This window comes from Epinephelus moara, chromosome 1 (genome assembly GCF_006386435.1).
Source record: "Epinephelus moara isolate mb chromosome 1, YSFRI_EMoa_1.0, whole genome shotgun sequence".
Lineage (NCBI taxonomy): Eukaryota > Metazoa > Chordata > Actinopteri > Perciformes > Serranidae > Epinephelus > Epinephelus moara.
The window spans coordinates 38,756,761-38,770,289 of NC_065506.1; the positions used below are offsets into that span (position 1 = coordinate 38,756,761).

Here is a 13,529-nt window from a genome sequence, read left to right on the forward strand (position 1 = left end):
TAATAGGTACATCAGCTGCCCTTGAACAGCTACGTACTGTTGCATGCCATATGAACACAATTGGGACATACTACTTTCTCCTAACATTATGCCCTTAATTTTGACTCTTTTACGCATATATCTGTTACCATGGAGATAAACAAAATGCTGTTTCACCGAGATCGCCAGAGACGGAGGTCAACCTGTACATCTCTGATAGGTTATTTTGAGGAATCTAGCATATTAAAGTCACGATAGTAAAATTACATCGGCTATACATTTCTCTATCATCATTATTTAGCCTAATACCTATGCCCTTTTGTTGTTGGTTATATTTATGACTATTTTATTCAATTGACCAATCGATTAGTAATAATAGGAATATTAATTGGTCATCAGTCACCTTAATGCGCTGTCATCCATCACTGCGGCTTCTGACAGTCGATGTGACGTATCGTCCACTGTGCAGAGGATTGTGGGTCAGAATAGCCACAGAAACATGCTGGCTTACATACTGCAAAATCCGACTGGATGTAGTAGAACATCCTGGTACTTTTGGCATACTGCATTTGACATGCTATGTATTGGAACATACTAAATCTTTTCCTGGCATACTATATAGTATGGTAGTATGGGGATTAGAACGCACAATGAGATTGCACTCAAGGATTTTTTGAGTTAGTTTAAGGAGTATCATTAGGAAACTATTTTAAAATGTAGCTATCAGTCTTTTTTTTATTTGTACCTTTTGTGTTCAGTCCAGTGTTCAATTTGTTCAATAATAAAATGTCTGAAATAAGTTATTTGCTATATTTTAGCTGTGTACTGAAGGCAGCAGTAAGGCAAAACTGAATACACTTTAGTATCTATTTATTTATCACACGTAATATTGTAATCTTGATTTTGCATGTTGTATATTTTCTTCACATCATGCAGCACTGTCTAAAATATTAAATTATGATGGTTAAAATGCCATGGCCTGAATTTTGATACATATATCAGCAAAAGCCCATAGGTGTAGGTAGAAAGTATTTCACATATCCCCTAGAAAATATAAGATTCATTACTTGAGCTGCAACACACAAATCAGACACACCACGGCTACCATTCAGAAAAAATAACCCATGAACATGATGTTGTAAAGAAAATCTTTCCCGAGCTCCACTGTGAACTGTTTGGCTCTATTTTGAAGAAAGCACAAAGAGAATCATCAGAATTCACGCCTGTTTGAGGCGGTATTGATCTCAGCACCCTTACCACCACTCCAGAGTGTTTTGTGCTCAGGCTTCCTCATCCGTCGTGTTCTTTATCGCATGGGGGAGGTGAGAGCTACAGATGTGAGTCTTAATTATTTACCAACATGCAGTGAGCTCTCAGGGGGAGGTAAGCTCAAGATTTTTTAGAAAACTGACTCTTTCTGGTACCGGTTCAACACCAGTGTATTGACAGCTTCTGAGGGATTAAACTATAAAATGCAATGATACGTTTTTCCCCAGAACAGAGAGGAGTATCAAGTATCAGCACTTCATCTGGTGCACTGTTGTTGCCCCGTAACTGTCTCAGTTCTACCACGAGTACTCAGTCAGATGGTTGCAGTGGTACACAATGAAATGCAGTGGATACATGAGCAGTCATGTCAGTAATGTTTATTTGTTCAAGAAGCCATTTTAAAACATAAAACATATGGTACACACAGACTGTATAAAGAAGTGGGTGTGGCTTCCATGTCTGAAATGTGAAACCGATGGGGAAGTACCTTAACTACCACTGGTTGCAAAAAGAAGTCTGATTGTGTACAAGTGTGAGAAAATGACCCAACTTCTCCCAGTTCATGGTCTCAAACACTAGTTTCAAGTCTTCCTCAATACAGCACATTGTTCATTTTGTAAATTGTGATCCCATTTAAACCATAAAGCAGGGGTATGCTTTAGGGCGCTGATACCTTGTGATTAACAAGTCGCTACTTCGGTGACCTGTCGATCAGGACGGAGGCTAGCAATGCGCATCCATGTCATTATGTACATTTAAATAGCTGTGAATTTGTTCTTGGGTTTCGTCCTTGTTTTTTTGTCTTAAAACTTTAAGCTTTTCACACAGTTTTCAGTTCATGAAAATGAACAGTAACACTTGGGTCTAAAATGTCTTGTTCAGCGTTAAGACACTCAGTGGTTAATTTTTTCATTTCATTTTCATTTTAGCCCCATTTCCACCACTTTCAGTATGGTACCTTTGAAACCAAAAGTAACCCTTCAGACATGGTACCTAGACCCTGGTGTTTCCACTGCAAACAGTAAAATGTGGGCGGGGTTGTTGTCACTCACTGCTCCGTCAAGCACTCGCTGTTTTTCCTGGCTTTTCACCGGTGACACATAGGGAAGTCTGCACCTTGTTTTTCATCCACAGAATGAGGTTGCACGCCGACATTTTCAGAACAAAATAAAACAGGCTGCAGTGAGAGTCTCTCTCGATTGGACGTTTTAAAAATAGCGGGTTTGTGCATTTAGTCCTTCTCAAGCAAGCTTGGTGGTTTAGTGTTGCCAGAGCCCACAGGAACGACGCTCCGCAACACTTTAAAATACTTTAGAATATATGCAGTTCGCATAAGCCAGTCAAAATGAATATACATAAATGCTTGAAGATTCACGCTTGAATACATGTTAAACTCCACAGTATGAACAGTGGTTACATGAACCTCAAAACCAGCCACCCACAGTATGAACAGTGGTTACATGAACCTCAAAACCAGCCACAACTCAGCCCTGAGCAGAGTGACTGTCCTCTACTGACCAAACAGACTGCAGTGTTCACAGCTCCACCTTTTAGTACCAGATCTGTGTGCTAGGTACCCCAACAGAGGGGGGACCAAAAATGGGGACGGTACAGAACTGTTCCATTGGTACCATCCACAACTTTTACAGTGGAAACTGAAAAAAGCATACTGAAATGAATTGAACCATACCATACTGCTTGGTGGAAAAGAGGCTTTTTTCTGTCAGGTTGCGAGTGTAGGTGGGCATGTATTATGTCCTTGTATTCTCATTCAGATCCACCCCTTGCTCCTTTACAGCTCCACCCTCTCACCTAAATACAGCCACTCGTGGCTCCAAAAAACCAAGACGACAATAGCCAAAATGCCAAACCCAAGCCTTCAAAACTGTAGTCCACAAACCAATGGGTGCTGTCAGTAACTACGTCTACTTCTTTTATACAGTCTACAATGGTACAACGAACTATGGCTTTTCTCCTCTTAATCCAATACCATTGGTTTGAACAGACTAATTGGCTGATGCTGAAGGCGAGCACTAAAGAGCAGTAATGGTACTGATGCAGCTGCCAAGGCCAACTGTATTTATATAGCATGTGTTATTCACAAGGGAAACTCAAGTGTGCTTTACATTAATAATTGCTCTGCATGATTTCGATGTAGCGTTTCACTCAAAATACATATTAAAGGTGTTAGAGAGATTTCTTTTCACAGCCACTCACTCACCCTGACACATAAACAACAAATGAGTTGATACTTACTTTTTCCCTGTGACTCTTTGCAATCAATCGCTGTTATAATTTGCAAAGAAAGAATTGCAAACATTAAGATAAAACAAAAGGCACCTTCAGTTTTTCAAACCATAATCTGAAAAAGTGTGATCTGAATTGTGAGAATTGAGAAAGTAACTTATTAATTTCTTAAGGTTCTGTGTTGAAAACAAGATTTTTTATATCTGTGTTGATCTGAAGTTTTTCCAATGTTAGACACGACTGGATTTAGTCTTGTATTAATTTGCTCAAAGATATGATACATTGTGACCTTTTGGCTAAATTGTGTAAGCAAATACAACAAGCCGATGTTCTCCCGACACATACACTGGTTCATTCATGTCCTTAAGCTCCTCTGCTAATGCAAGATTACCATTGTGTGCTCAAGTTGAAAAGGCACGGCTCCATAAACCATGTGGGGGTGTGTGAGGCCAGCTACTCCTTATTTATCAGCAGTGACACTATCAGCAGAGCCTTGTGAAAAGAGAGCCAGTCATTCAGAACAGTGGGGCCACCTTGGCTGTCAAAGCAGGATTTAAGCTACATTTCCCATGGTTGCCATGACGACTGTGGGAAGTGATTATGAGGAGAGGGTTTCGGAGCAGAGCTGTCACACCAGTGGGTATTACCATAGTGGTTTGCGCAGTGATCATCAGAGAATTACTGGCTCGTGATCAAACGTTTTTTTTTTTTTTTTTTTTGGTTGTTTGTTTTGTGCCCAATGAAATGCTCTGTTCTGTGATGGCAGAGCCGTAGTACACTTCTTTCTGTGTCAGAATTATTAGACTAATATAACTCTTCTCTCTTTTCTTTCTAGGGCACAATGTGGTTAAATGGGACAGGAACGAGTAAACCGTGAGGATTCTCTAACCCCTGCCCCCGAGTCCCAACCGTCTGAGAGGGTGTCGGACCTCACTGAGGCAATCCTGGGCCGTTGGCACTAAAATGTCCCTAAGTGGTGGCACTGCAGGCGGGAAAGGTGTGGACTCTAATGCGGTGGACACTTACGATAGCGGGGATGAGTGGGATATCGGTGTTGGAAATCTGATTATTGACCTTGACGCGGACTTAGAGAAGGACAAACTTGAGATGTCTGGCACCAAGGACGGCATGGCGGCACCACCCAGTGCAGTGGCAGCGTTGCCCGACAACATCAGGTTTGTTAGTCCAGTGTCTGGCTCTCAAGGCAAGGAAAGCAAATCCAAATACAAGCGCAGTAAGAACTCTAAAGACAATAGTAGCAAAGCTTCAGCTGGAGATGGGGGCAAAAAAGAAACTACAGGACGGACTCAAGGGGAGCCAACAGGCGCAGCAGCCGGTGCAGGCGCTGCTGGCAACAATTCCACCTCTGGGAAGAACATGGAAAAAGGGGGCAAAGCCTCCAGAGGTGTTCTGGGTGGTAAAAAAGAGAAAGAAGGGGCTAGTGGGAAAAGTAAGAAGGACAAAACAGATGGAGCCCCAGTCGTGGCAATAGCTGCTGCGGAGAAGGATGTTGTGTCTCAAGCCCAAGTTGCTTTGGGGAATAGTCGTAATGCGTCCTTTGAGAACACACAATCAACAGACTTGGCAGAAGCCAATCAAATGGGGAATATTGCACTTGAACCTGTAGGGATAGTACCAGCATTGACCACAAAAACTGAACCAGAGGAAGTGGAAAATGGTAATAGTGACTGCAAGACGTTAAAGAAGGTGAAAAATGAAAAGGTAAGTTAATCTTTTTACTCTGTTTTGATGCTGCATGGATTTGTTTCATGTTGTGTCACATTTTTTTCCACTGACTCGTCTTGGGTTACATTTTTATTTGTCAAAGGAAGTTATTAAATCCAGGCTTCGTTGGTGACATGTGGAAATGCCACTTGTTTGAGAAGTTAGTGTTGACATAAATAGTTTATAAAAGCTTGATGAAAGTAATATGCAGCTTTAAAGGAGCAGAGTGTAAGATTTAGGGGAATTTAGTGGCGTCTCGATGCAGATTGCAACCAGCTGAAACTTCTTCGGGTTAGAGTTACTTCAGTGTTCATTGTGTTTTTACTGAGTGTCAAATTATCCACAGAGGTCTCTTCCTCTCCAGTATAGACAGACCAGGTGATTTAAACCAGTAAAAGCATTGAATAAAGCAGTTTCACGTTAAAAATCAGTGTGTTTTTGATGCTCTCAAGTTTATCTCTTCTGGGCTACTGTCGAAACATAGTGGTGCAACATGGCAATCTTGGTGGACAAGGACCCTATGTAGGTATAAACCGCTTCTCATTCTCAGCAAATCTTATTTTCAGCTGATTATACACAAATTAAAACATACTTATTTCATTATATTCAATTTCTACCAATATATCCTAGATCCTACACACCTAACCTTCAAAAACATTTGTATCAATAGGAAAATGATTTCAGTATTTATAACTGTAAAACTTTGATTAAAAGCCTGGGCTACTATTTGCTTAAATCACTAAAATCAACAGGCCTATATTTGGAGCAGGCCTTTAATTCCTTTCACACAAAACTGTTACTCAGTTAAGATCAGGAAACACAATGACATTCTTTATTTAAACCAGTATGAATATTACTTGTATGAAAATTAGGCTTCAGATCATATATCAATTATAAATCATTCATTTGATCTAGCTCCAACAGACAGACCATCAGAGAGAGTTCTGGCACTTGAGGATTTCGACACCTGGCAATACCACTTTATCGTGTTAAAACAATACTTGCAACTTGGATTCATTTTTATGACATTTTAGACCCTTACGGACTAAAGGAATATGAATAACTTACAGATTATTGAGGAATGGACACATAATTTGAGGTAGCCAACGACCCAGATTTATACATCTGAAGAACTTCTGTAAAAATGAACCGCTTGGCAATGAGACCAGGCGTCTAATTGAGACAGGCATTAATTTGTCCAAATGTGTAGCCATGCTGGGCTAGTAAAAGGGACTGGGCGTTCAGTTGGGAGTAGGCTTTTAATTGAAGTTTTAGGGTATTTAACTTTAACCCACATACAGACATTGCTCTTTGTCGAAAGTAGAACTCTAATTGAAGCTACGTTAGCTAACCTGCTAGCATATTCTGGTGTTTGTTGTATAAGTGAAATTGTGCCCTGAACTCAGTTGCTGTAATGTTGTTAGCAACAACTGTTATCGTGTATCTCCCAGAAGACAGCAACAATTAAAAAGTGGTGGAGCTGCATTTGTCTGTAGAAAGTATCTTTAAAACGATACAGGCTTTAATCAGTGTCATTATCAATAGGAGCGATCACTGTAGGGTCGTTTACAGCGAGCTTTGAGATGCACTCCACTCCCCGAAGCCATCTGACATGTTATGCATAAAAAAGACCTACTGCTGTTTTCTCTTTCATTACCACACCTTGAATAAGGGCACCCTTGACGAATATGATGCTGAGACCAGCTACAGGATTTTTTTTCCTCCTTTCTTGACAGCAGAGGCTTGATTCATTTTAAAGAAAGTGCTTTCATGTTTTAAAGATGTCTTGTGCCATGTTAAAAAATTAATACCAGCCAACATCGGTTGCAATTAACCATGAAAGTGTTATGTACTGTACACAAGCCAGCAAAACCAAGTACTAATGTCAGAGAAGATTGTAATAGACATTGTCAGCAATATACATCACATCACGCCTGTGAAGTGAAGTAAATGTCACATCATGTTCCACCTTTTTTTTCTCTTCACACAATTTCTACGCTGACATTATCTTACAAGAACAATATAAAGATCCGTGTAGCTATTCACCCACACTTATCTTGTTCACTCATAGAGTTGATCTATCGCTGTGTCTATTGTATGCCTCATAGCAGCCTTTTCATGCTCTGGCAGTATAAAAGACAGCAGAGCAGGGAGGTGCTGAGGACTGTTTTTGTCTGTCATCGTGTTCCATTCTTAATCCCACAAGCCCCAGCAATGCCTGGTGGAGCAGTGTGTGGGGGAGGGAGCTGGTGCAAAGCACGCCTTCGTCGTTTTTCCTGCTGCTCTGAAAGTGGCGTGGGGGATGGGCAGCGAGGAAGCCTGTTTGATTCCTTAAATCCAGGACACCCAGTCATGAACACAATCTGTAGAGTCTCCTTGGGCTGACTGCTATGAAAGGAAGATTCAGGGAAGTCTTTGTAATCATAATGTATTTAGAATGAAAAGGCTTTACAGGGAGAAGCACATGAATTGGTTTTCAACACTGAATAAAGCAGAGAGGTCACAACTGCTTTCAGATATGTTGCTGGTGAAAGGTATCCTTGAAAACGTGATGGCAAGAAAAAAGGATGTGATTATACTGCTGCACATCCGTTTCGGCTTAAAGAGCTGTTTTTATGTTGCAACCTCAGATAATGGCTCAAAATGCATTTTTTAAAAGTGCATTTTCTTAAAAGACAATCTTTTTTTAACGTCCTGTGTCATTTGGGCTTAGTAACTCAGTTTGACATATTTACCTCAACTTGGAGAAACTGGAATGTTTGATCACATTAGGAAGAGCGGCAGAGCAGCAATAGTAAGGATGGATTAAAACCTAGTGTTGACCATTGAGGTTTTTAATACACACTTAAATGACCACAGCCTTATAATTTTGGGAACTGGTATAGTGCAAGGTTAAGGACAGAAATAGACGTTGTGAGAAAATAAGTTGTGTTTAATATAGAACATCATGTGTGTAGTAAAAGAACTGGGTCCAGGTTTTAAAAAGATTTCCATCCAGTGACACCTGGCACATGCCCCGAAAAGTCTCCAAAGCTAAGATGCTGAAATAACTGTGACTTTTTGAATGTGTATTTGGCTCTAATGGCTCAAATTTTCATAATACAAAGAGTAATATCAGAGTTTTGCTTACACATTATGCGTTTTCAGACCAAACCAATCCGGGAGCCTTCAAGGGCATATTTTTCTGTTAGCATCCCCACTGCCAATAGGAATGCTGAAGTAATTTATGTCAGCCAGCGTTTGGTATGGCAACGTCACTTTGGCTTCGACAAGTTAAAATCACGTTCTGTTTCCTTCGTTGCATTTATGCTCAGTAAAGCCTGGACTTCATTGCCGGTGAATGCTGGTCCATATATTCTTCTGTTGTTTTTTGTTACAAGTTGTTTTTGTTGTGTTTTGTGTTGTCTGTTGTGGTTGCTGGTGCTGTATTGGCTCATGTGTTTGGCCAATCACTGTACACTTGCATCACTGAAAGTTCCTTTTGTGCTGGGATAGTACCTACTCTGAAACTGGAGCTAAAAAAGGCTCCAATTCTTGTGGTGTGGACCCTGAAGGCAAAAACACACTGGCGACGAACGCTGCGTGTCAAGAAATACACCCCTATTATTTTCAGTGTACAACTCCACACCAGCGGCAGCTAGACATGCATCAGCGCTCCCCACTTTCTCTCTGCTTGAACCTACCAGCTCCTGTAGCAGCCCTTCTTCTCTGCTCATGTGGCAGCTCGACTCCTCTCCTCACCATGGGTGCATAAAGAGAATAGATGTTGCTGGATGACGAAAGACTTGTTGTTGAGGTCGAGCAATATCCCGAGCTAAATGACCCACAAACCCGTCATTATTAAGACAATGGCCAAAAAGATATTGCCTGGTGAGTCATCGCTCTAGAGATTGGCTCTTCAGGTGAGAAATCAAGTCTAATTTCAGTAAAAGTAGTAATAAATTTGTGTGGTCGTCTGTTAACGAGCTGCAGTGCGACGCGACTGATGTGTGCAAGTGTGTCACATGACATGCTGCGGCGCCGGTGTGTAATGTTACAATTTTTTTACCTACATTTCAGAAATCAGAGAGAGGTTAATTGCAAAGTTGTTTCACCGCTGGGTGGTGCTATTGCATGTCACCAGTAAAGCCCCAGTTATCCGAATACCAACCGAATGGGCCATTTAACCAACAGTTACAGGCCGCCACACGGAAATATTGCCATTCTGACGGTCCGCCATCCCAAATTCTGGTCCCTGAGTCCTGACAGTAAGCTATGGCGAGCCTGTAGAAGCTGTATTCCCCATGCATGTCAGTGATTTTCACCGGGGTCGCACGTGAGTAATTCAGGCTGACATTACCTGTTTTTCAGTGAACTCTTCTGGTAATTTTATTAAAAGGCATGGCATATAGGTCCACAGTAACTTATTATTATTATTATTATTATTGGGTCTTATAAGAGTGGGCTACAATGAGTACCGGGCCATCAAATCACAGCATCCGCGGTGAGAGGACACGGAATTGTGTGCGCTTTTACGCACCTGTGTCAAGGCGATCGACGAGTCGTGTGCACCACTTCACCACCGACCCGTGCGTAAAAGCGCAAACAGTCCCTCAAGGAGGGACAGCCACGAGGCAATGAATGAGGAAATAATCGCCCGGGCGTTTAATCGGACCGGCGTTTAATACGCAAAATGGGGTCAAACCCCCGGCGGCTATTAGGTGCCCGGCGGCTATTTGCCACCAGACGACTATTTGGAAATATACAGTAAAACAAACTGACAATAAAAATGTTTCTTTAGTTATGATTGTGTATTCAAAGGAGGCAAACAACCTGCAATTCCAACTGTGACCACTGCTCAAAACACCAAAGCCCTGCTCTGTCCATGGGGTTCTGGGAGCCCCCATTTGACCGTTTGCTTGGTTGGCGTGACAAGTGTTAGCTAACATTTAAAATTAACATTACGATTAGCTCGCACACACTTTATTTTACATACCCTTTGAACTGAAACTGCACTGAATCATAATAGATATTCCCACTGACAGAAGTCAAAGCTAAGGCTGCTGCAAATGACAGAAGCTTCTCAGCCATCTTGACTGATGGACACCGCACTACATCAGTCTCGCTCTGGCTGTTACATCCCATCCTGAACTCCACCATCACATCAAGCCAGGACATCTCCACGCCTGAAATGAGCATTTCTTCACTGCACACTAGCCACAGAAGCTGGTGTCCAGTGGCCATAGGCGAGATTATTTGACAGACTGGACAGCTATGAAATTGAAACTGAATCTGATGAAAGAAACAGAGGAAAAAAATGACTGTTGACCTGAGTCACATCATCCAATCAGTGCCCTATGGCTCACTCACCTGCTTATGTGACGTCACACCTTTTTAGGAGCTAAGGTTTAGATAATGCTTTGAAATTTCTTACCTTTTTCCCAGTGATGTGACAGAATTATATCAGGTTGTATGGATCTTGTATCTACACCTGCTCTGAATGTTTGATTGCTGTACATATGTAGGTAAATATGAATAGTTATACTAAACATTATTTAAGACAAAGGAAGTAGATTTAGGAAGTAGATTTGGAAATTTGTCATCTTCAATACAAGCTGACTGTTATTAAGAGAAGTAGCTGTCCTTTGTCCAGTTTAATCCGAGCACTAATCAGTATGTGTCTCAGTAGCAGTCTTGTTCTCCATGGTCGAGGTGTAATAGCGAGGCTACATTGTCTGTGTCCTAAGTTAAAGCTCCCCGAAGCATTGCCTCTTGGATGCTGAATAAATCATCTCTACTTCCTTCGTACAAGTGCTAACCACCTCTGAGTGTGTCTCACTCTCCCACCTCTCATTATACAAATCTAGAGGAGTAAGGCATTCGTTAGCTGCCTCGATGTGCCACTGGCCTTGATAAATGGAGCAGCTCTCATGGAAAATTACATTGGCAGTGCTGCTTTGAAAGTGGCGAGAGAGAAAGGGAAGGCAGCACTTGAATGAAAGAGCACAGCCACCGCTCTGCATTGGATGCTGATGTCCAGCTTGGGTAGTGGAGGGATCTCATGAGAGCTAGCTTGAGTTTTTTTCTCTGTGCCTCTCTGAGTCTGGCTGACTGCTGCTATTGTGTTACAGCTCATTCCTTTTAAGTAGTGCCAGGGCTTTTAAAGGCTCTGAAAGAGAAGAGAGACTGTGACTTATTTTAAGAAGAGGAGTAAATTACATCAAGAAGCTCACTACAAAGTGAGGCTGTTAACTTACCTGTCCCTGTTCTAGTGAAGCAGAGTTGTTGCTTCATTAACAGACTGACAGTACTGAAGTGCTTGTTCAAATATGTTAGACCTCCTTTACATCTCACACATGTGGATCTCGAGCATTTAGATCTTACCTACAGTTACGCTCTTTGCAGACATTAGTGAGATACTACGCTGTATAGCCTATCAGAGCTGCTTATTGGATGGTCACATAGCTTCAGAAACCCCCTCCCCACACCTTTTCAACGCTGGATTAGGGAAACTTCACGAAACCGACAATCCGTCATTCACAACCACTTTATGCTGTGATTGCTCGGCTGTACAGATCTGAGGAAGGAAGCTTCAACTAGAGATGTTCCTAATGAGTTCAGTTATCTATCATTTAAATGGAAATTTAAAATTAGGCTAGTCAACGAGTCTAAATGTAAGAAAACACTCAGAAAATATTAAAAACTAGGGATGCATGATAATAGCGACACGTCACCGGTATCAGCCAATATTTGCTTAAAAATCAGCCAACATGCTTTTTCTTATTTTGCACAATAAATCAATATTACACACATTGAAAAGTATTGTATTTCATGTCTCCATCTGCTGGTGGGCAATCCTGATAAGAGTATTTATGCATAGTGTGATTTTCATTCCACTGAAGAAGAAATTTGATGATCGCTAAAATTAGGCGGGGAAAAAAAGTAGATATATCGATATTGGTATTGGCCTAATAAGTTGTTATATATCAGCATATCGGCAAAAAATCCAGTATCGTGCATCCCAAGTAAAAATTTAATCTCCAAGTTTTATGGCTGTCCCGAATGTGTTTTTTTGGGGCTTCAAATCTTCTGTGATAATTACCCATGAATATTCAAAACTTCAATATAGGTATCAATAGGGCTGACCTTCGACTTCATTTTTGAAAATCGAAGCTATGGAGCTCAGATCGATTTTAAATCGAAGCCTTCGACTACCCCCCCGGTCATTGAAGGCTTAGTTTCTTGCAACCCTAGAATTAAGATAAAAATATTCACAAACGAAAAAACACTTCTGGTTGCTGATACGTAGTGTTTAGGCCGAATATTTGAAAAAAAAAAAAAAAAAAAAATCCCAATCGAATCCCGTGTAAAAAAAAAAAAAAAAAAATCCCAATCGAATCCCGTGTCATCGATCGAAGCTTCGACTTTTTTGGGTCAGCCCTAGGTATCAATCATATTCATCTACGCCAACCATCCACCCAGACCCGGCCCGGTAGGACCTTCAGTAGGACGTGCTGCTGCATGTGTGAGTGAGAGCACAAGTGATAGAGATGGGAAAGAGAAGGTGGAAGGAAGACTGTTGCAGGCAAGGTTTCTGTAAGTTACTAATAACTAGTTGAAAACAAGTGCTTTACTACAGGCAGCAGCAGTTAACAGTCCATTAGAGATTAGGGCTGCAACAATTAGTTGACTAATCGATGACTAATCAACTATTAAAATAACCGGTGACTAATTTAGTAGTCAACTAAAAGATTTGAGTAAATTTTTTATAGAAAAATACTATAAAAGTACCCCAAAATGCTCTTATTGTAGCTTCTTACGTTCAAATATTGGCAGCTTTACTCACTCTCCCATGACAGTGAACTAAAACTCTTTGGCATGAGTATGAAACAAGACATTAGATGACATCATTTTGGGGTTTGGGAGAGACAGACTGACATGTACATTTTTCAACATTTTAACACATTTTTCGATAAAATGATTAGTCGACTAATCGAAGAAATAATCGACAGATTAGTCAACAATGAAAATAATCGTTAGTTGCAGCCCTACTAGAGATGCACAGTAATATCGGGTTGTCATCGGCCAACATACTTTTTCTGAATTTGCTCAATGAATGAAATACAGTGGTGTGAAAAAGTGTTTGCCCTCTTCCTGATTTCTTACTTTTTTGCATGTTTTCCGCACTTAAATGTTTCAGATCATCAAACAAATTTAAACATTAGTCAAAGATAACACAAGTAAACACAAAATGCAGTTTTTAAATGAAGGGTTTTATTAATGAGGAAGAAAAAAATCCAAAGCTACATGGCCCTGTGTGAAAAAGTGTT

The 13,529-nt window shown here is 40.8% G+C and overlaps 1 protein-coding gene across 2 annotated transcripts in view; it reads left to right on the forward strand.

Annotated features, from left to right (window-relative positions):
* Positions 1 to 13,529, forward strand: part of LOC126396394 (zinc finger protein 609-like) — a 113,985-nt gene that overhangs the window by 30,148 nt on the left and 70,308 nt on the right. For both annotated transcript variants that reach the window (XM_050054430.1, XM_050054438.1), the window contains exon 2: positions 4,331 to 5,217. In XM_050054430.1, the coding sequence (XP_049910387.1) occupies positions 4,459 to 5,217 (759 nt within the window). In that variant the 5' untranslated portion in view covers positions 4,331 to 4,458. The remainder of the gene's footprint in view (positions 1 to 4,330; positions 5,218 to 13,529) is intronic.